Here is a 24488-nt window from a genome sequence, read left to right on the forward strand (position 1 = left end):
TCCCAATATGCGGTGCTCTCTCTCTCTCTCTGTCTGTCGTGGTGCACCACATGAGTAAATGGTTGTAGGAAGTTCCCATATCATAAGCGCCTAACGTGCGGGCTTTTCCCCCAAACAATGTCATTCTTCTTACAGATATTGAAATCATGATCATCTGGCATTGTGGCTTGTGCATTTACAGGTGTTTTATCAAGTTTCTAAAGGAGCGAAGCCAGTTTAAACGGGATTGGGCTGCTCTGTTTGAGAATACAAAGTCAGTTGATCTTTGATAGCACTCGCACATACGTATCAAACAGCATTTAAAAAAAAAGAAAAGACAAATATTAGAAAAACGGGATATTGTTTCACTTAATTCAAATACAAAAGGCGTGATCTAGGTGCAGTCGAACAACTCAGGCACTGTAACCTGCGAAAGGAAGCTTGCAAAATATCCGATGTTCATTACTTCAAACACGCCCCAATACTTTGAACAAACAAACAGAAAAGAACGTGAGAGAAAATGCAATAACAGGGTAAGAATGGAAAGCTCCCAAATCAACGTAAGAAGCAAATGTGTTGTCTGCCAGCAGCGGATGTTGTGAACGTCCACATACATCATGCATTAGACACATGGTGCTTGTAGTTAAACAAGCTAACTCAGCAGATAAACACTGTAAAGTAAAAGGGACTTTCATGTCCTTATCCAATTTCCAAAACTATATGACGGCTAACCTTAAAGGTTAAGTTCTGTCAAACAAACATAAACATACAGTCCAAGAGCAATTACAACTTTGGACAAGTTCAGAGGACAGTACAGTCATATAATTTGGCCTAATGTGCAATTAAATGTTTTTCAGTCACTTGTTTATTACCTGGACGACCAACTCCATGTTAAATATGTAAGTAGCGTGACCTGCAGTTTGTTTAATAACCCAGTGGCATCAAAATGTTGAAAAAAAAAAAAACATTCAATCTGTCCCGTACAAGATGATTCACCCCGTTTCTGGTTATGGAAGCCTCTTCCTATCGTTGGTTCCGACACCAGCTTTCAGCATGTGACTTTAGCGAAACGAGGCAAAGATCAGACCGCAGTGGGATAACCAGTTGTCAGCCTCAGCATCATATTTGCACCATCTGCTCTCATCGCCAAAGGGGTTTGGACATCAATAATGTTGTTTTCCCACTCATGGTACAACAACAGTGTCAAAATAACCCCACACAGCAGACTCTTGAGACGGACTCTTTTGGGCAGTCAAGAACAACAACTTACAACTACTCTTTCAAGCCGCTGACCTCAAATTGCCAAATTGCACACGAATGATAAATAACAGCTGCGACGGAGGATTCGAATGAACCCAACCAGATTTTTTATAAACTTTTATCAAGTACAGCAAAATATCACGTGCAGGCCTCTCAAGCAGATTCAGCACCAACTGTTTTTTTAAATGTGTGAGAACTGGTGAGACAAAGCACAGCAAGACATCACCATATTATTTATGAGTATCCCAAAAAGCTGAAATGATCATAACATGCAGTGCAGTTAGCCGTGCTTTTCCCTCTCACGTCCCAAAGCAAAAGGAGCCTATAATGACGACAGTGATATACATTTCATTTAACCGTAATTCTTTCTGATAGTTGGTGGGAGTTTCATACCTTTAAAACCTCCTACATGACCCCACCATGGTTCTGCTCTCTGAGACTCTGACCATTTACAGTATACCGCGAGCCCCTGCCTTGATGCTAGAGGGCAAGGTGATGGAAATTTACTAGGTGCACTATGCATTGACCTCCATCCACAGACCTGGCTCATCCATAACAGATGAGGATTTGGCTGGTTCCTATCATCATCACTTGCCTGGAAAGATTAGAAACACATTTTTCCGAGCACGAGTTGTAAACGCTTTTTCTTGGTGCATTCCTCATCTGTGGTTATTTAGTTTGCTGGGGGCCTGTTGTGACCGCAAAATGCTTTTCGTGCTCCGCTTGATCCACTGTTCTCTACAGATGTGTTTGTAAAAAGAGTCATTTTCTTTTTCATGGAGGACAGAAAAAAAAAAAAATCTGCAAATAATAATGGTTTACATACCGGCCCAAAATGGAGCCAAAATGCAAATTGCTTACTGGGTCTGTTAAACACTATGGTGTATCGTCATTAAAGCTTCAAAGTTGGAATTTCAGTCATTTGGCTCTTGACCAAAGCTTGTCACACACAACATAGTAGAAACGCAAATTTCTGGATCAGCCTCCTCTTCCCTGTCCTTGCTTAATCCACTAAGATGCTTTTCTCTTTTAATGTTGTTTTAGCATACGACACTTATAGCGCGTTATTCAATAGTCTTTTACATACTTGCACATGAAATGTACCTCAGGAGCTCCTGGGTTATCTAAGTGTCTCAGCAAAAATGAGGCTGTTTGCTAAAAGGAGCTTAAAAAGCCTGAATGCATCCTTAGGTTGAGACCAGTGGCATGAAAGAAGAACACCATGCCTGTGACTCTCTTTGCATGCTGGGGATCGCAGTATATCTCAATTTCAGTCCAAGCTGACACATAATAAAGACGCGCTGGTGGGACCACTTCAGCATGAGGAAATGCAAAAGAAATTCACACACACCCAAACTATGGTATGCAATGGTCCTCATAACATCTGGAAACACTGAGCTAATAGATTTAGCTAAATTTGTTGCAGTGCATCTATATTTAGAGAGAAACCATGACAGGATACGTTAGGGGTGATGCTGAACAAATGGCGCCACTCTGGTTCATCCCCTCCAAGTCAATGAAAAGAAATGCGTTTCAGCCTCATTCGAAAAAAAACCCCTAAAAAACATCCGGTGTCAAAAATCACTCGAGAGAACAGCCTTTCATTTCTACATTTTCATAGCTTCACCTATCCCATATATGCCTGCTTTGGGGAGAACAATGCTCTGCAGTATGATGCACCGCTGCTCGTCTCTGAGCAATTACTCACAACAAGACATTCTTAACGGCCACCAACAGACTCAAGTGAGTAACACAGGAAGAAAACTGCATGCCATTCAAGCCACCCACTCACAATATGTCCATTTCTCCCGGAATAAGCGCCTCATTTGTCCTCGTCTGCCTTATAAATACCGCTGCATAAACAGCATTTGTGGAATAATAGCATCTCTTTATGACTTAGTCAACACAGAGCCTTTAGCTGCAGTTTTAACTATTCGGCCATCATTTATCAACAATGGGAGGCCAAACAAATCTGATTTCATAGGTCATCTAAAAAATATTCCGAGATGATTTTGTTTGTTGAATCTAAAGAAATGAGCTCATATCAACACGAATTAGTGAGGAATGCTTCATTTCAATATCAGCTCTCTGTATTCCTCTTGGCTCTGATATTTGACTCATTATGCAACCTTTTGGCCTCTGCACCTGCTGTGGCTCGGCTCCGAATCACTCCAAAATGATTCAACCATACAGACACACAGAAACACTCCCAGTGCAGCAACGGATGGGCGAAATCTTCCATGCAAAAAGGAATGCACATGCACGTCTACCTTTTTCAAGGTAGACGTGATCAGCCAATTCATACCCAGTGAGCACAATCAAATTGCGCCATTCATACATGAGTATCTACACCAGTAACATATATAGTATGTGTAGAAGCTAAGCCAATGCTTTAAGCCACTGAGGTGTTTCGCTTGTTAAAACCTAATTGACGCGCTTGGACCAAACCATCACGGACGAACGAGTACCCTGTTGCCTTTGAGTTTTTACAACAACTCCGTTTATTTGCCTCTCATGGTCCACGTCTCATGATTACATCCGTACGGAGCACAAATATGTTGCTGCACAGCGCTCAAAAACTGTTTTGTTGTCCGGAAACACCTGACGAGCCCCCAACATACATACAATATATATAGGCTGACCCGCCAATCACAATCCGACAACAATTAGACAACAATTAACAAATCTGCTCTTACACTCCGGCCCCTAATTGTCATGGCCGGCAGACATGGCAATTCAATACAGACAATATTAATAAGAGCATGATATGAAGTACATGGAAATGCAAAATTTACACTTCCTGTACCAGGCAAAGTTTGGTCACAGGTCTCTCAATGACACTATTTTTAGTCTGTAGCTTGACAGAACGCACCATGCCCTTTGAATCAGGAAAAATATCCAACACTTTCCCAAGAAGCCAGGAACCACGAGGGGCTGAGGAATCCATAATGACAACAACATCTCCAACTGTCAGACTCTGTTTCCTCTGATTCCACTTCTGTCTTTCTTGCAGTAGGGGCAGATATTCCCGGATCCAACGCTTCCAAAACAAATCCGAGATGTATTGAGCTTGCCTCCAGCGTCGCTTCACATACATATCAGAAGATCTGAAAAGTCCCGGTGGCAAGGCTGGTTTTCCCTTCAGAAGAAGAAGATGGTTGGGAGTGAGCGCTTCCAAATCATTTGGGTCGTCAGACAGCTGTGTAATAGGACGATCATTCAAAATAGCTTCAACCTCGCACATGACCGTGTGAAACCCGTCATCATCAAGTGTCTGCTGGTGTAAAACTGAGTTAAGAACACGCCTGACTATGCGTATCATGCGTTCCCAAACTCTGCCATGATGAGACCCGGCCGGAGGATTGAAGCTCCATTTAACTCCTGCTGAAATTAAAGCTCCTTGAATGCGCTCATGATTTAGCTCCCCAACAGCCTCACGTATTTGTTCCATTGTCTGATCTGATATGAAGGACCTGACCTCTTCTGCTGATAAAGCGTCGTATTGCATTAATGCAAGCATCCGTTTCCAACGAGTTTGCCACCTCTAGATGAACTGCCCGGCTGGCCATACAGGTAAATAACACTCCATACCTCTTGCAAGTCGCTCTCCCTCTTTTTATCCCCACAGGTCCAAAATAGTCAACTCCAACGTTTGTAAACGGAGGCAGATCTGGAACAATTCTCTCCTTAGGAAGATCCGCCATCTTCTGCTCCATGGCCCTGCCATTAAGGCGTCTGCAATAACTGCACTGGGATATGATCTTCCTCACAGCTGCATTGGAATTAGTTATCCAGTACTTCCTCCTAAGTGTAGATAGGGTATGGTTTCACCCACTGTGTCCTAGCAGTTGGTGCATGTTCCTGAGAAGAAGCTTAGAGATATGCTGCTCCTTAGAAAGGATGAGGGGATGTTTTTCCTCTGATGGCATCGCTCCTTTGCTTAATCTCCCTCCCACTCTTAAGAGTCCATCTTCCAACATGGGATCTAGCTTGTAAATGGAACTTTGTCTGCTTACTGTGTGCTTCTCAGACAACAGTGAGGAAATTTCAGGTGCAAACCTTTGTTGCTGACAGTAGCTGATGATAGCTAGTTCAGCCTTCTCCAAATCCTTTGGTGCAAGCACACTGCTCTGCTGTTTGACAGTAGCCCTTTTTTCTCCCAATTGACCAGTCTGTGGTCCAGAGGCCTTTCGCTGACGACTAAGCTCCAACAGATGACCTCTCAACTTCAGGAACCAAGCCACTGCCACTTTAAGTCTTCTCCAACATGAAAAGTAAGTTATAAGATGATCAGTGGGATTCAATGCATCATGAACAGTGACATTCACATAAGCCTCCTTCCTGACCTCTGGATCATCAGAATCCATCTTGACATCATGATCACTTACTGGCCAATCTGCCTCATGCTGCCAGAGAAAACTGGGTCCTTCCAGCCAGCCTTGATTTTTTAGAAACTCTGACACTTTCATCCCCCTTGATGCAGCATCAGCTGGATTGTCTTTAGTTCCAATGTGCCTCCATTGAGCAGGGCTTGAGATTTCTCGTATGGCTGAGATCCTATTTGCCACAAACGTATGGAACCTCCCATCTTCATTATTGATGTATTTCAATACTGAAGTGCTGTCCGTCCAAAACATAGACTCATCCAGCTGGATTTGAAGCTCTGCCTTTAGCATGGCATCCACTCTGGCCGCTAGGACGGCAGCAGTCAATTCCAATCTTGGGATTGTTACAGCCTTTAAAGGTGTGACTCTGGCTTTGCCCAAAAGGAATGTAACATGAACCTCACCTCTGGAGTTCTTCAGCCTGATGTAACTTACAGTACCATAGCCATCTTTGCTGGCATCTGCAAAGTGATGCAATTGGCTACATATGGGGTCAAAGTTTTCTGGCTGTAAACAGCGTTCAGCTTTGAATGACAACAATAGCTTGACCTCCTGTAACCACACTTCCCATTTCTGTAAGATGTCTGGTGGTATTGCATCATCCCATCCACAATTTCTTCTGCAGAGCTCCTGTTGTAGCATCTTAGCAGAGAGAGTGACTGGCGACAGAAATCCCAGAGGATCATATACAGCACTGGTTGTAGACAACATCCCCCGTCTGGTTAGAGACTGCTGTTTGACCTCCATCTTGAACTTAAATGAGTCTGACTCTACGCACCAGAGCAGACCCAAAGCTCTCTCAATGGGAAGTTTGTCTCTATCTAGATCAAGCTCTTTTAGATCCTTCGCCCTCCGATCTTCAGCAATGCTCTGCAGCACTGAACGACTGTTAAGCCTGGTTTATAGTCGGTAACGCAAGACGCAAAGCAAGACGCAAGAAGAAACGCAAGCCCTTGCGCGGTTGCAAGCCCCCCATTGCGAGCTTGCGTGTGTCACCTCAATTTTCTAAACTTCACGCAAGAAAAGACGCAAGCCTACTACTTGAAAACGACATACTCATCGATCAGACAGCATGCAGAGCGTTTACACACAGCGCACTTCACTCCTGCCCGAGCCGAAATCAGCCAGCCTGAAAAGCTGATTTCCCTTAAGCTATAAACTCTGTAAATATATAACTTTAGCAACATTTGAAACATTTTCAGGCGAGAAAGTAGTCGTTTAGACCCCCAAGGTGTTGAAAATCTGACAAAATACCAGCTATTTACAAGAAGAAGAAGCATGAATCACTCGAAGAGGTCCTGGCGGTGAATTTCCTTTCATCATAGTAGGCTTGTCATTTAAAAAACCCGCTACTCCACCTACTCTCCTGGCAGTGAATCGCCACGCAGCACACGCAAGCGCCGACAAAGCTAAATGAAGTATAAACGTCTCGAGCCATTAACATACGCGCAAGAAGAAAGCGCAAGGGCAGTTAAAAGAAGTATAACTCAGCCTTAACTCATCCACTTTTCCAAGACAAACCCACCTCTCTTACAGAGAGCACTGAGCTCTTTGACTCGTAGCTTTGCTGCCTCTTCTGTGCTCAAACTGAGCAAACAGTCATCCACATAAAAGTTTTGTTGAACAGCTTGAACAGTTTCGGCAGAAAAATCAGAGCTATTATCATCAGCAGTTTTCCTTAATATATAGCTAGCGCAACACGGCCCCAAACATGTGCACCGTCATCCTGTAGACTGCTAGTTCTTTGCTGAGGTCTCCCTCCGGCCACCAGAGAAAGCGCAGAAAGTCTCTGTCTTCTTCTGCCACCTTCACCTGATAAAACATTGCCTGGATGTCACCCATACATGCCACAGGTTCCTGTCTGAAACGAATGAGGACTCCAAGCAATGAACTGGTCAGATTTGGCCCTTGCAATAGTTCGCTGTTCAATGACATGCCTTGATACGTGGCTCCACCATCAAACACCACTCGAAGAGAACCCTTTTTGGGATGATGGACACCGTGGTGGGGTATATACCACACTTTTCCTGGTCTGCCTTGCAACTGTTCCAGAGGCACCTTTTCTGCATAACCCTTTTCAATGACATTATTTAGACAACTTGAATATTCTCTGTGAAATTCTGGGTTGCTCATAAACCTTTTCCTGAGTCCAAGTATCCTTTGCTTTACTACTTTAAAGCTGTTTGGCAGGTGAGCATCCTGTCTCTTGAAGGGCAACTTAACGCAGTATCTCTCTTCCTGTAGTGTTGCAGAGGATTCCATAATCTCCATAAACTTTATGTCTTCTCTAGACATCTCTTTGTTCTCTGAAGGCCGTTCATTAAAATCATGCTTATACTGATTGTTCAGCATGAGCTCCAAATTAGTCACTGAAATTCGATTCACCACAACAGAGGAAAGCTTCATGTCATCATTACTGCAGTTTCCGTTTAAAGGCCCATTGATAACCCAGCCCAACACTGTTCTCATAGCATATGGACCGTTTTCACAACTGTTCACCACTTCCCATGGTTCCAATAACCTGGGAGCATTGGTTCCTATCAGTAGGTCCACATTGGCCTTTATTGAGGAGATGTGAACCTTGGACAAATAAGGCAACCTTTCCAAATCAGCAGCAGTGACCATGTTGTCTGGAGTGACTGGCATCTCTCTCTGTGTGAGAACTTCAGGCAAAGGGTAAAAACTTTTTCCTGCAAGATCAGCGACCTCCATTCCAGACACAGCAAAAGTGGGAACAACCCTTTCCTGTCCCATAGTTTTCAAAAGGAAATTTGTTCTTTTTCCTGGGATGCTCAATCGCTGCATTAGCTGTTCAGAGCAAAATGTAGCTGTGCTCCCAGGATCCAAAAATGCATACGTCTGAATCACTTTATTTCCTTTTGTAGATTTGACCTGCACTGGGACAATGGAGAGAATGCAACGGTCAGTACCGGCCCATGTGCGTCCACATAGCTGGGACGAAGTTGATGGATTTCCTTCGGGTGGCTCCCATGTGCGTTGCAACTCAACATTAGTCTTTGGAATATGAAGGGCAGTGGGATGCTGTTGATCACAAACCTCACAGACCAGACGTTTACCACAGTCACGGCTTATGTGTCCAACCTTTAAACAACCAAAGCATATTCCCTTTTCCTTTAGGAACCAGATTTTTTCTCTGTGTTTTTTACGTTGGAACTGTTGGCATTTCTCCAAGAGATGAGTACATGTAAACCAAGAACAATACAAAACGTCCTGTCTCTTTGCATTGCTTGTGTGAGCATTTTCTTCAGATGAGTTGACAGGCATTACTGTAGTGGCAAAACTACTTCTTTTCCCTCTGAATGACTTTGTTTGCATTTTGAACGTGTTACAGGGTTTTGAAGCAATTACATTCTGTGGTACAGGTAGTTCAATATTTCCAAAAATTGGATCAGAAAGGATCCTCACTTGTTTCTCCAAGAATGCAACAACATCAACAAAATGTGCCCTTCGATTGTAGTTTTCCATTATATCATGGGCAACAGCTCTCCACCTTTCACGATATTTATATGGCAATTTACAAATCACTGTTTTCATATTGCTTGGCATGTCTATTTCCTGCATATGGGGAAGCTCCTCCATCACATTACAGCACCCACGTAGAAATAAACCATAGGCTTGCAAAGATTTAACATCCTCTGACTTTATTGCTGGCCAGGTTAAAGCCTTTTCAATATATGCATTAGCAATCTTGTAGTCATTACCGAAATGTTCCTGGAGCAAAGCTTTGGCTACAATGAAGCCACGTTCAGGATCCATGTGTTGACAACTTTGCACTAGTTCCCTTGGTTGCCCTCTGGTGAACTGTTCCAAGTAATACAAGCAGTCAGCCTTACTTGCTTTGTCCTCCACACCTTGTTCAAATGATTTTGTGAAGGCTCTGTATTGGAACGGATCTCCCTCAAAGACAGGTATGTCACGTGGTGGCAGAGAAAGCAGGCGTTGTTGGTTCACCAAAGAGGCTGTGATTTCATTTTGTTTGCACATAATACTAACAATATCACCAAGTTGAGTCTGATCGTTTTGTCCATGATTCAATGGTTGTCTCCTGGTTTGTCACCCAAGCAGTCGTTTGATCATGCCGCAACCTTTGTGATGTTTCCACAGATGACAATTTTTTATTGTTGTTTGTTTGCATATCCATTGAGTGCCTTTGATTTTGTGGCATTGACCAATCCACTTGCTTTTGTGTTTTACAGGCTGCAGGCTCATACTCCTTGGCCATTGCATTGAGTACTTGTGGTGCCAGTTTCCTTTTTTCCTTTTCAAGATAAGAGTTCATACCATCTGTTGGTGCCTGAGAGAGCCTTTGTCCATCCATAGCTTGAAAAACTGCCAACATAGCATCAGATGCAGCAAGTTCCGTCTCCAATTCGAGCTGTTCCTTTCTCCTTTTTATTTTTTGTTCTTGTTCCTCCAGTACATGTCGTTCCTTTAAGGCTGCCATTCGAGCCATGACTGCAGCTTTTTCTGCGGTTGCCTTTATTTTTACAGAGGAAGCAGTGCTTGACCTGTGGCTTGTGACACTTTTGGTTGAATCTTTACCCACATTAGAGACACTGTCATTTGGATTTATATCATCATTTTCAACACCTTTATCACCATTATTCTCAGTTTCAGACACCTGGTTTTCATTTGATTTCACCCACATTTCAACTTCATCAATAAATTCATCATTAAACATCATTTTAGCCTTGAACCATGTTTCATGCCTTTCTTTTTCCTCATGGGGCAACAAAATCTTCAAAGAATCATGCACACATCTTATTTCATCACACAGTTCAATAAAGCCATGTAGGGAATTTTTTACCTCAGACATTTTAATACTTTGCATAAACTCTTGTATCGATTTCTTTAAAGCACTTGCTTTGTTTAGCTTTATCTTTCTAACATTTTGTAGTCGTTCGAGCTTGTCTGCGAGCCCTTTAACGGAAAGTTTGACCACTCGTTGGCTTGTCCGTGTGTCGCTACTGCCGGCGGCCACAGCAGAGTCCGGTTTGCCTGCAGCAACTGGTGCACAAACACCCGACGATGTGTCCACATTAATCCCCAAGTCCTCCATTCAAAGTCCGACAGTCACAATATGTTAATCAAACAGTCAAATGTTTTTCCACTTCAGCAAGCAATGCACTGGAATTACCCCCCTACGTGTGCACACTTTTTAGATTTAGATGGCCATCTTTATGAGTGGTAGCGCTACCTTACCTATTCTGAAAGTTGTGGCCTGTGGTGAAGTTCTGAGGTGCTCTCACCGACGTCTCTCCTCGTGGCTCTCCCATACCTGAACGCCTCCTCACCGGCCTCTGCTCACTCGCTCGCTCCTCCTCGCGATCCCGCGTCCTCACCGGCGTGTCCAGTCGGCAGGTGAACAGTTGACGCTCAGCTGATCCCAATCACAACACCAAGCCTGGTCCTTGGCTATCTCCTCCTTCCGTCCACCACCAAACGCAACAAAGTCCAACTTCAAATCTCCCGCAGTTGTCGACTATTCAGACAGTTTTTGACTTAAATTGTAGAAGCTAAGCCAATGCTTTAAGCCACTGAGGTGTTTCGCTTGTTAAAACCTAATTGACGCGCTTGGACCAAACCATCACGGATGAACGAGTACCCTGTTGCCTTTGAGTTTTTACAACAACTCCGTTTATTTGCCTCTCATGGTCCACGTCTCATGATTACATCCGTACGGAGCACAAATATGTTGCTGCACAGCGCTCAAAAACTGTTTTGTTGTCCGGAAACACCTGACGAGCCCCCAACATACCTACAATATATATAGGCTGACCCGCCAATCACAATCCGACAACAATTAGACAACAATTAACAAATCTGCTCTTACAGTATGCGTTCCACCTTAACCTCTATCTGGAAGAGCAGTTCAGTGACTACTGGTTTGTAAAAATCCCGAGAATCTGGCAACCAGATGCTTTGTGTGTTTTCAGTACAAAAAGACACATTATGCAAGATCTGGAGTTTGTATCGAATTTATGGTGCGACATTTTAGATAAAAACAAGAAGAAAGAGAAAGAAAAAGAAACAGAGTAGTACAGATATCTGTTTTCCTGGCCAATTCACACTTCAGACTCTTTCAATCATGACCTGCAGACTAGTTTTTAAAAGGCCTTTAATAGACAGCATATGCAAACAAGAACTTTTTTATGATAAAAACTGAAACTTTATGTTCATAGCGAACCACTGGTAATCAAACAGCTCCGGAAAACTGCACGTCTAACATGTACAGATGTGCTGCCAGGCCAGCAAGAACCCGATTTTTGTCTTTTTAAATGCAACGGTAAGACAAATATCCATCTAGGAGGAGATCAAACAAACATCCAGCCTTTTGTCCAGCCGTGTTCTGTGGGGTTGCCTGGAAAAATCCTGACATGACGCAAATACCACCGCTGTGCTGTGGTGCTGTGGCAGTGCAAGTACAGGGATCAAGATCAACTAAATGTTGGATAACTATTAAACAAGGTATTTTTATCCAAAACTCAGAAACAGAAATACGTAAAGAGCAGACAGAAGGGGAAGCCGACTGGAAACAAGCATAACCCGTAGTTGTCCTTTACCGGTGGGCTGAAAGTTGTTGATCACTTAAAGTATTGACTATAAAGAGCAAACTAAGCATTGGACAAACATTAGCTGAAGACTATCTGCTGTCTTTTGCGCTGTTCGTTTAGTTCTTTGGGTTTTCCTTGCACAATGCCAGGCGTGAGAAATATTTTTTGGGAGTAAACGCAACCGACAGCAAAGACGGACGCTGTCAGCTTGCAGCTGCTCTGTGCTCCTGCTGGCTTTAGCTGCTTTGCTAACTTGCTTCCTCAAATGGACGCACGCATGTGAATGACACTGTTCTTATTGCGCGACGAAGTTCATTGCTCCAAACAGGGCTGTAAATCTTTATCCATCACAAGCTTTCCATCCAATTTGTTGGGGGTCACAGTTTGACTCTTGCCTTCATTGTGCTGCCCAATGCTCATCAAACGACCCGCTCTGAAAATCAAAAGCTCACCTTAGCAGCAACTAACTTGCATTCTGGCAGCTTCCTCAAAAACATTGAGTGAACTCAAGTGAACTTGAGTGAACAGCCTGCCTTAGCCCGTGTGTGTGTGTGTGTGTGTGTGTGTGTGTGTGAGAGAGACTGGAACCGTTGTGTTGCTGATAATGGCCCATCAAACTTGTTTTTTTTTTTTAAAAAAAGAAGAAAATATATTGAACTGCAAAGAAGTATAGGCTGGATAGTGCTTTGAAAGGATAGAGTGCTGCGTTGGAATGTCGAGTCAATTTGCTGTTTCCATCTTTGTTGGATGCCAAGCCACTCTGCTTAGCCATTAAAAGATTATCAGTAGTGGCAAGTACAAATGAGCAAAAACAGATAACATGCAGGCACTAATGTCCTGGGCAGTGTGATCATGTTAACTGCTAATGTTGCCCTTGAGACTTAAAGTTTTCTTTCCAGCCCCGATAAGAAAATATTTCTCTATCTTTTGGATTGTCCATGTAAGGATAACAGGCATCCTTGTCAAAGACCCCTTGTAGTCGCCAAACAGATGGGGAGAAATCAAACTGAGAGAAGCAGCTACTTCCCGAATGTTACGCAAAAATAAGAAAAAAAAAAAAAGGAGACAAACAGAAATGGAAACCAGGTAGCAGGCTGAGCATAGTGTGGAGAAGGATCGTGAGCGGAGAAGTTTCTAATTAGTGACTGGGGCAGGGGATGAAAAAACAACTTATGTAAACAATCAAGAATTTAACTGGAACAGGAAATGCCAATATCTACTGCACAAGCTCCAAGGGGCAAACACGCTTCTAAAAGACGGAGATTTCCTGGGTTGTAATCAGTCATTTTGGGACATAGAAAATATGAGAGTATTTTCCTTAGGCAAATATTTCTTAATTTTATCTAATTAGAAGTTCAGCTACAAGCGAGAGTGTTTGAACAAGGAGCCTCGCTAACTAGAACACACATTAACTTGCAACCCAAGCATTACGAGGACGTTGCTATGCAGACATCAACGCTCTCAGTCACAGTCGGTCATTCATTTATACTTCAAATTTCATACTTCTGACTCAACCTGTCAAATCAAACAACGGAAAAACAATTAGAGAACCGAGGTAAAAAGTTTCAGTCGATCTAAATCAAACACAGCATGCGCATTGTTGTGCATCTAAATCTAAAGGCAAAACAGAAAGGAGCCCTTCTTTTGCTGTTTGTTTAAACTTTTGTTGAACGTCCCACACATGACCTCAATTTGTCCAAAGACCTGACCAGATACTCTCAAAGCGAGATTAAGCACTATATCAGAGCCCTGATGAAGTTCCTCCCGGTCATTAATCAATCGCTACTTCCTCATTAACTTTTCTAAACAGTAAGAAATTACGCTTCTGTTTTTGTTACGATAGAAAGCTGCAATGCTCAATCATAAACTATAAAACGTATCCACATTTCCCCCCTGCCCAACGCGTTCCTCTGTGTTCCCGTTTGGAAAGTGTACCTATGTAGTTTTCTTCAGTAGGAGTTATTGTTGGAGGTGCGTATCACTCACCATCTCCACCCCCTGAGGAAAGGCTGTTCCCTCCCAGTCTTTCTTGGGGAACCGCTGAATAATCTTTCCGCATCCCTCTCCTGAACCTGCAGATAAAAAAGAAAGACATACTGGTCACTCAGCAAATAGTTCATGTAGATGATATCAGTCGGGGCTTCAAACATTTTTACACTTTTACAATTTCATCATCACAGCTCTCACATATGTGCAGAGGTTTTATCTCTAATGTCCAACATAACGCTTTTACATGTATCCCTTTCAAAGAAGGCTTTATCAAGACCAGGAGCGGCTGTAGCTCAGGAGGAAGAGCAGTCGCTGGAAGAGCAGGTCGGTGGTTCGACTCCGGCTTCCCCGGGTCACTTGTCGAAGCGTCCTTGGGCAAGACACTGAATCCCACGTTGCCTATACGTTGCATCCATCAGTGTGTGAATGTGTGTGAATGGAGTAGGAGTCACGTAGCTATGTATAGACTAAGACGTGCTGTATGAGTGAATGGGTTAATGTGGCATGCTGTGTTAAAAGCACTTTGAGTGGTTAGCTAGACTAGAAAAGTTACCATTTACCCGTCACAATGACGGTTTATGCATTGTTTCACGTGAAGTTAGTTAATGTGACTGGAGAATGCACATTTTTTCTGGCTATGAGGAAAATGTTGCACAGAAAAACACCAGGAAACGTTGCGTTTCACCGCAATAGATGTATTCAAACAACAAAGAGGACTTACCGCAGCCTGACCATAAAAACCTAGATTGATAAAATCATGACCGACATGAGCAACCGCAGTACACGTAAGCATACAAGAATGCTAAATCATAATCTTAACAGTGAGCCGACAGCGCTCAAAATGCTGATGTACTCAACTAGTATTTACAGTATTATACACAAGTCTGCATTCATGTTCTCTGCCCTCAAGATTGTTCACATCATGGTTCTGCTGGACTTTTAACAAGCAAAACTTGCATCTGTGTTCAGTGATGCATGTCCACAAGCAGCAGGATGTTCAGTCAACCTGGCAAAGCATTAAATCCTATGCACCTGTGGTTGTGGTAAAAGTCTGCAGAAAGTGGGCAGAAATTTCCAAACATTGACGTCAAAAGATGGTGGCTTACTGTTTGTGTAGATGTGCACATTTACATGGAATAAATTACCAATTTAATCTCTGCTCTCAGGTGAAACATCAGATGAAATGCTGTTGTTTAGTAGCTATGTTTTGGGGCGACAGCCTAATAAGCCAAATCATAAACTTCATTGACAACCAACCAAGCAGGGATGTAACACTAATATATGCAAATATATAAGTAAGCACACAGAGAGCATGTGATGCCAACCTGGGCCTGAGCTACACCCAGTCATCCACTTTCTTGTAAGACCGGTAAAGTGAAGCTTATTTGACTCAGCTTGACCATCTACTGAATTGGGAAATGTGAAAGATTTGAGGAAACTATTTTGGTTCATTTTACGCTGTAAAAAGGAACTATGAAAAGCTATGGGGAAATCTTCTTCCATTGAAGAAGGAAGTTAAGACAGAAATTTAAAAAAGCATTTAAAATGTGAGGCTTAAAGCTAACTGATCAATGAAGTACAAAAGGTAGGCCTGTAACCACAGCAAAAATGTTCATGTTTAACTGCAATAATTGAGATTATAATGGTCATAGTAACATTAACATCCATAAACGGCTGGGTGGTCATATTTCCATTATCTAATACAGCTAAATTAAAGGCAGCATTTCAATGACGTTGTCTCGTTGCACAGGTGTCCTCCGATACAGACTTGGTATATCTGCCAAGTACCATTTTTGTTCTGAAACCCTTAAAAGACATTTTTACAAAGCCGGTGAAATTCTAATTTAGGCCAGAGGAAGTTAAACATCCAATAAGTTAAAGAGGGAATGTGGTCCAAGGACTGAAGCACGGAACAAATACGAAACAGATGACGAGAGACAAAGTCAAAATGACAAGAACCACAAGCAGAAGCGTCTTCCTTCCTTACTGTAAAGCCCCATACACACACGTCGCTGCTATTTACTCGCTCAGCGAGTGAAGTCAATAGAATGTCTATGTGTTCACGCGAGGCGAGGAGAGTACAAGCGAGTACAAGCGATGCGATGTGGGCGGATTCCGAGATGAACATATTTCAACTTCGAGCTACGCGAGTAAGCGAGTAAAAGCGAGTAGCCAATTAAAATGCAGAATACAGATTATTGACAGGTGACGTTCCCCCAGTTTTCTCCAAACAGTGGCCACCCAACTTCTACACACCAAGTCAGCAAAAGCACCCAAGCGAGTGGCGAGTAGGCGAGTGAGCGAGTAGCGAGTAAATAGCAGCGACGTGTGTGTATGGGGCTTAACACCCATAAAAATAAAAAAGTTGTCATCATTTCAACATTAGAATGGCGCAATAGCCGGAAAATGCTCGGTCAATCTACTCCAGAAAACTCCCCCTCTGTGTTACATTTAGAGATATTTCTAAACGCTAACCGAACGGAGCGTGATTAGGAACCAAAAAGCGGGGCCTCATTTTGTACTTTGGTTAATTTCTGGATGCAAACAGCAACATTTGGTCATCATATAAAATAACATACCATGGAAAGCCATATGCAATTACAGTATGTAGTTAGTGTCAAGAGAGAAACGGATGGACTCTGAGCTGTAGCAGGTGTAGCGAACTTCCCTTTTAGCTCCACAGATTTGCAGGGCTGACCCCCGAAAGCTTTGCCACTGAATCAACTCCCTCATAGATTCCCACAGGACTCCATATGGCCGGAGCTTGCAAAACTCTTCAGCTTAAAATAGAAGTAATCATTCATTTCAACATGAGCGCAGGCACAACGTGTATTTAGGAGTTGATATATAATGGCAACATTCTTATTTAGCAATCTTGAAGGCTAATAAAAAGAGAATTTTATCTAATTAAAGAACCCCCATCACTAAACACGCCAAAAACACCTCTTTCTCAATATGCACTTTGTCACAAATGCATTATCTGACCTAGTGATTTCATTCTTATGTTATCTTAAACCCTTACTCACTCTTTGACAGCGAGGACACACTTTCTATTTATCAGCCTGAGGAAAAAGGTCTCACAACAAGAGAGTAAGAGACAGAAATTCAATACATGTGGCCCATACCTTGGAGATGTAATATGGATAAATAGACCTGTAAAAGGTATTTTGTTTATGCAGTCAATAAAAACACAAATTTCCAATCCAAAGCATGGGGGGATACTAACTTTGTTGTCGAGTTCCCTATCATTTTATTTCAAACAACAAAGCCAGCGCTGAATGGAAACGTCTAAAGCACTGGAATTACTCTCATTCAAAAACATAATGTAAGCATTTTCTAGCCATAAAACCATGTGAAATTGCTGCAGCGGTCACGCAATATAAAGCGATCATACCAAGATGGTGCATGTGATTTATAAACAGAATCTGTAACCTTAAACGTTTGCTCAGCACCATAAAAACCTCAAAAAAGCCCTCTAGGGACTGTGCCGGGTTTGAAACGGTAGTCTATATCAGGCAGTATGCCGACACGCAGCACAATGCAACATGAAAAGTAATATGTGCATTGGGGCAGTGCCGGTAGTCGGAGCTAACAAACTATAAGCGGTATGATCAGTGCTTTATAATCCCACTGGAAAGGCTCTATGGGCCTTTGAGAATTTGTTTGTTGTGTGAGTGAGTGGCATATCTTTGCGAAGACTAGCCCAGCTACTGTAAAAATGTTTCAACACCACACAAAAGAAAACGAGAATTTGTATAATCGAAATGTTTCGGAGTCAACATAAATGGTTGCTTATTCGGGAGGGGGACGGGACCCGTCAGACTTGGGGCAACAGGCTAACTCCAAAGACCGCCGGTCAGGAGGCTTCTGTTCAGTGTCAGCTTCAATGTCAACTTTCATTTTCACTAAATCTTTGGTTGGGTTCAGGATCCAAATCTACTTGGTTATGTTTAGGGGGGGAGGAAAGTTGTGTTTACAGCTAAACGACATTGACAATGTTTACGGCTTTTTGTGGGTTGCCTAGGTTACGTATCAACGCATGCACTTTTTCCAAATGACAACCTGAGTTTGGATATTCTTTAACACAAAAATATAGGTCATAATACAGTAGAGTTACTTTTGAAAACGGTCTCAGAGATGAATGTTCATTTGCATCCTTGCCCGAAGCTTGTTGAGCTCATTTGAAACTACGCCGTTAACTGAGATGTGCTATCAGTGGTGCTATCACACACACAATCTGCCGTTCAGCACATTTTTCGCAGCCTGAACTAAATGCGAGCTATGACATTATACTCCTGTGCAAACTGCTTATGAAGCACTAGGTCACAATTTGGACAGAGGTTAGTTATGATTCACAAGGGAGGCAGAGTTGCTTCAACAAACAGGGAAGAAGTGCAACTACACATCATGAAAATGGCACACAGTCCTCTGGCCACAGCCGTTGAACACTCCAACAATGCTGTCAACAACTCCTTGAGCCCCAGACCTCCACAGGCGAAAGTGACTCATCAATCACGATGAGGCTCTCGGTTTGTGTTCGGGTGTGTCTTGGTCGAGGAGTGTATGTACACGACTCTGCAAAGGTTTTAGGCACTTCAAATATTTAGATCCATACAAAAACATGAAACACTATCTTTAGTAACGAGCAGCACAAAGAGTCCTGCAACAGATGGCGTGGCCCCCACGCAGCTCTGATGCCTACAGCATGGAATAAGTCCACGAGGGAGCCGTTACAGTGACAACATCTACAAGATGATGGGAAAACCTACCTGCTGAGGACCCCGAAGCTTTGAAAGTGTTGCAAAAAAATATTAAAGGAATCACATGGGGAAGGCTGCTGACAGAAAATACAGAATTAAAGTAGGTTGACAACGTTACTCTTGGTATTATTCCGGAAAGCATCCTGCATTAACATTTAATCCAAAACCTGGACGTAGCCCTGTTGTTTAATGTTATAGAAAAGCCCAATTCTGCTTATACTTTTGCATTTGTTTACCTGTATAATCAAGTGGAGCATGTCCAGACACAGCATGGGGCTCAAAGGACACCAGTCTGTCTGACCGTTACGTGTCTTCAGGTCTTTACAGCTCCTCTAATTGAAATCACATGCCTCGAATGCTCCGAGTTCTAATTTTCAACCGCAGATGAAAATAAATGACAAAATTCCTCGCATACCGCCAGGCTGCACTCTTGTATTAAAACAAGCCGCGCTTTCAAACACTACCCCCCTGATAACTATAAAGAATCCCCCCCCGTCAGCTCGGATAATAGAATCCAGGCCTGAAACGCAGCATGCTAATTTGCACATCCGCCCGCACGACACAAGAGGGGATGAAATCCAAAAATCAAGTTTATTCAGTCATTTATTTGGCAGAAGCTGTCGAAATAGGATTAATCAAACTTGTTGAAGGCCAGGGCACGCGTATGAAAGTCATCGCGGCTCATTTCCAGCTCGATAAGCCACGATCGGTGCTGAATAACACGACATGGAGAAAAAAAAAAAGGAAAAAAAAGAAAAAAAACACACGCTGAAATGCTTTTTGATGACCAATGATTCTCATGCACAAACTCTTAACTGTCTTTAATAAAAACGCTAGCATGCAGAGGACTCGCACGCACACAAAACACTGGTAAATGTGTGATTTATGAAAGGTTTTTCTTTTTGTCAGAACAAGAAAATAAGACAACAGAATTTACAAGTGGTCGGGATCACTCATAAACTGATAATATGCTCACAAATTCTTGCCGGAGGTTTGTGGCAAGTCCCGGTTCCCTGAGACAGCCTATTAAAACACAACCAACGTGAAATGCACATAAAATATTTCAAATGAATTAGTGTTTTTTTCTTTTTCCTTTTCAACCTTGCATATCAGATTTCCTCAAGGCTTTTTCAAGGGTGCCGTAAAACAAAACAAGTTTTTACACAAATCCAATAAATCTGCCAATTTTAAGTTCACCTTCATAAAAATCATTGACTGGTGAAAAGAAAGAAAAAAAAACAACAACAGTCGTCTCATTATTCAGAGCGATGTTCTGCTCCGAAACCTTTGGTCCTGGCATTCGTGTGGATCTGACATTAACCAGCCACCAAAATATCGTTACGCAACACCCGGTCGCCGCAAACTGCACACCAACGACAGCCTCCCCCAGCGGCGCAAGTCAAAATCCTCCGGATCTCAATCCTATCCGGAATACACGGGATGCACGAGAGCAAGCCTCGTCCACCGAGACTGCACCGTGCAACTCAGGGGGTTAAAAGGCTGTGCCAACGTCTTGGTGCCAGATGCCAGAGAGCAACCCAGAAGTCCAGTGTTCCTGCTTTAATACGTCAGAGCTGTGGAGTGTGTTGTTTTAACTTCAACTGTGATGTTGTTTGACAAAACCCAAAGTTACAGACAGATACCCTGTCTGTATCTTTTATCCTTTGTTTTCAGCTGTATCAAATGTAAAACAATCCCTCAGAAAACTAGAGGAGACACCACATCTTCCTTATTGCCTATTGGGCTGTAAACCCCATGATTCACACTGAGCATGTGCATAAAGACCTCGTTCACGGGTGCTGCTGGTCGTTCTAGGTGCCTCCACGAGGACTGCAAAATCTCACTTTGGAAGGGCCCGAATGGCAACTGGAAAAAGTTGCTAAGTGCTTTGTTGAGAAGAGAGAAAAGAAGTCTTTTAACGTTGTGCAAATGACTTGTCACCGGATTCCTATGAGCTATTTGAGATGTGAATAACATAATAAAAATTGTGACTGTTGAGTTTTTAACAGAACATTTTACAAAGGCTTTACAGAATGAATGCTCCTATTCTCAGCTACTCAAGTAAGGACACACACACACTATATCAGACTTGGACTCAATGAACCTAAAAATGGATTACCGAATAGCGTGATTTAGCAGTTTCAACAAGTAAAAAAAAAAAAAAAAAAACAGATGACAAATGATTAAGTCTCTCTTGATTAAAGCAGATGTTTCTCCTCCAGGGAGAAAAAAGTTCAGTTTATCTTCCTGATTTATCTTACTGTTGTTACTATTGAATAAATCAGCCAGACGTTTAGCCTTCGCCACATAAGGACAGGTGGATTCTGCCAGTTTACGTAACATCAGCGTCAGACTCTAACCTGATTTTGGCCCAGCCATGCACACAGGTGGACAGCTCTGGAACAAGCTCACAGGTATCACTTCTTGACTGATCTTTGCTCCACAATGCAGAGACTTGAGTAAAAACTGTAGAGCCGTCCCAAAGAGGATTTACGTCAGCCCGTAAACCCGAGCACAGAGTTCGTGTCAACACATCAGGTCTATTGGACGTGCTGCTTATGAAAGCGTTTGGGTTGGTTTGAGCAGCGTCACTTTCGGCCTTCACACACAGCTAAACTTGTGCGCAGAAAGGTTTACACTTCCACATCAAAACTAAACACTTCGGTGTGTCAGCCTTAATAAATCACGCTTGAAGTTTGCTCTCAAGAGTGAGAAGCATCAGGAAACTCAACTGTTCTGCACGTTCTCCGTGGATGATATGCAAAGTATGATACAGAGCACGGTTTGCATGGCAAAAGGGTATTAGAGATTAACAAAGTGATGACGTCATACATGTCAAAATGAGGACAGCTGCGGGATAAATATGCAAAAGGTGAGACTCAACCATAAGGTCACGTCCTGGTCAAAATGTGAGTATAAAAGAAAATCACATCTAATGGAAAAGGAGCCTAAAAGAACACTTCGTCACACTAGCACATTGTACATACTTTCTTTAGATTCCTACGTAAGCTAATAAATTAAACGAACCGCAGGCCATTTTAAAGGAAAATAATAACTCATCTTTTTACTTCTTGTTCTTTCTGTAAGTTCTTCAAAGAGTTCATCTGTGCAACTCACTCGTTTCAACGTCGCAGTTATCACACACACACACACACTCAGGCAGTAGTTTGAAATCAGCTGAAACTGAGTGCAACAATTGTTCCAAAATGTTCCCAACTTTTGGAAACAACTGAATGCAGCACATTTTATAGCACCTCGTTGCATCGGTAGATATACTTCCATCAGTCCTGTTCAGACAGGTCAGACATCAAGAATGAGCCGATTTCGATTTGATCAGTTAGAAATATTGTTGTCACAGGGTTACATGTCATTGATCAGTGTTTAAATGTTTCCCTCTTTGAGAGTAAGAAATTAACTAATACGGTAATTTGCTTTAATACCATCCTTATATTTCACACTGCATGTACTCTCAAAAGGCTTAAATGTTTCCCGTCGTGAACTTTAACGTAATTTGCATTACCAGAAAAGTCCCGATGCTCCAATTGTAGAACACCTTATCGACATTTGACCAGAGGAACCGTAGCCTGTGGAGTTTCCCTTTCATATCAGGTGTTCACTAAAACAGAGAGGAAGGAACTCCTCTTCCATGACCGGGACGCCTCTCACCGTAAAGTTGGAATTCACACAAGAAATCCATGATGTAAAAACAAGAGCGAAACCAGGACCAGGGCCGAGAGGGAGAAATAATGTCAAACCTTTGTAAACCACAAGCAGAGACCAGTGGAGAAACGAGAGCCTCTTTTTTGTGATCAAACCATGTCGGTACCTTAGAGCATTAGGACAGATCTGAAAGTGTTAGCCGACGGTTTTAATCATCTAACCAATTCAGCTCCACACACTTTTACCAAATAGATAAGAATTGATCCGATGGAAGTTTCTGTTGCCTTTAAGATGACGATCCTTGGGGACAACAGAAATTTGCACCCGCAAGAAACAACAGCGAAATGACCACTGTGTCATTGAATGAAAAATACATCACGCATCCAGTCTATTAATGGTCTTATTATCTAGGGCTGGATGATGTGTCCAAGAAAATCTTAGAAAGTATTTTATGCCAAAATTCAACATAAGAGTAATTAGAGTAGAATTATACATAAATGTAACATAAACAATGTAGTGTTTTCAGAATACTTTGTTGATCCCCAGGAGGAAATTCTTTTGTTACAGCTGCACCCATTTGAAGAGTATGAAAAGGAATAAAAACAACAATAAAACTAACTAAGCATATAAAAGAGAAACATATATAGCAAATAGTGTAAATCTAAGTAGAATACCATTTCAAATGTTTGCGATGCGATGAAGACCTTAAACGCGTTAGTTAAGGCCGATTGAGCTGTTTTTCACAAAGTCAGAACCTCATAATATTCGAATTACACATATTTGGTGTTGTCTGAACATATGAAATAACAATATGTGACTGTCTTGACCCACTTTCTGAGTATGTATGGGATGTATTCTGTAGGCTGCCATGAATTAAAACAAAGGAAAAAAAAAAAAAGTCTCAGACTTTGAGGCTGAGAGCTTATCAAGGCCTAAAAGTCTTTATAATTGGGGAATTTTTTGAAAAATATGGTTCGGCTAAACCCAACTATTTCTGAGGTCATTACAGCTTTGAATCAGTATATTACTACCGGAATAAAAATATATATTGTTGGACTACTATTACTACAAGTAATTTAAGTCGCCATCACATTTGTTCCGCGATTTTGTACGCAAGTGCAATATTTTTTGGTCAAGATAAAAACAGACACGACAACAAACTTACGCCGTCACACTTAAAAAGATGAGAAGACCTGACACTAACAGAGGTGATCACAAAAGCCCCTTTTACACTGCGACCCGCTACCTTAGCGGGTCCAAATTGCACCTTCGACCCGCGTCGAGCAATGTGAACGCTTGGCGTGTTGGTGACCCGTTTCGCCAGAAGCCGAGTTCCGGGGGCGTTGCCTAGTGGCAGAGCGTCACACGAAACACATAAAATGCTGGGCGTGTACAATGACGTAGGCACAAGCCATGCGTCGGAGGTAGGGTTAAATACACCTGTCTGCATCAAATTTTTCAAACAAACGATGGCGGGACACCTTGAGAACTCGTTTTTGCAATTGTATATGCAGTTCATGGAGATGTTATTTTACGGGGTGTGGATGGTTACAACGTGGGATGCCGCCGAAGAACATATGCGGAGAATACAAGAGCACTAATAGTCCCCGAAATGTGGCGGTAAATAACGTCCTCTGCTCGGAGGCTGAGGAGCTCGCGGACCTCCTTGTCTCCCCAGTTGGCCATCTTCAAAAATGTCTCAAACTTGATGTAGGCTAAAACAGAGTGAAACTTGTCCTCACCTGTCGCTGTTGTTCTGAATCAGCTGTCCATTCTGTCTTTTAAACTCCTCACGTCACGCCCACGTCCACGTCCGACCCGCGTCAATTGCTTTCACATCAAACTCGGCTCGGCAAAACGACTAGGGTCCGACGTGGGTC

General features: G+C 42.5%; 1 protein-coding gene across 2 annotated transcripts in view; it reads right to left on the reverse strand.

The window, feature by feature from the left end:
* sbf2 (SET binding factor 2) overlaps window positions 1-24488 on the reverse strand; it is a 101131-nt gene that overhangs the window by 68765 nt on the left and 7878 nt on the right. For both annotated transcript variants that reach the window (XM_075460310.1, XM_075460299.1), the window contains exon 2: window positions 14186-14271. In XM_075460310.1, the coding sequence (XP_075316425.1) occupies window positions 14186-14271 (86 nt within the window). The remainder of the gene's footprint in view (window positions 1-14185; window positions 14272-24488) is intronic.

The sequence above is a fragment of the Odontesthes bonariensis genome, chromosome 1, assembly GCF_027942865.1.
Source record: "Odontesthes bonariensis isolate fOdoBon6 chromosome 1, fOdoBon6.hap1, whole genome shotgun sequence".
Lineage (NCBI taxonomy): Eukaryota > Metazoa > Chordata > Actinopteri > Atheriniformes > Atherinopsidae > Odontesthes > Odontesthes bonariensis.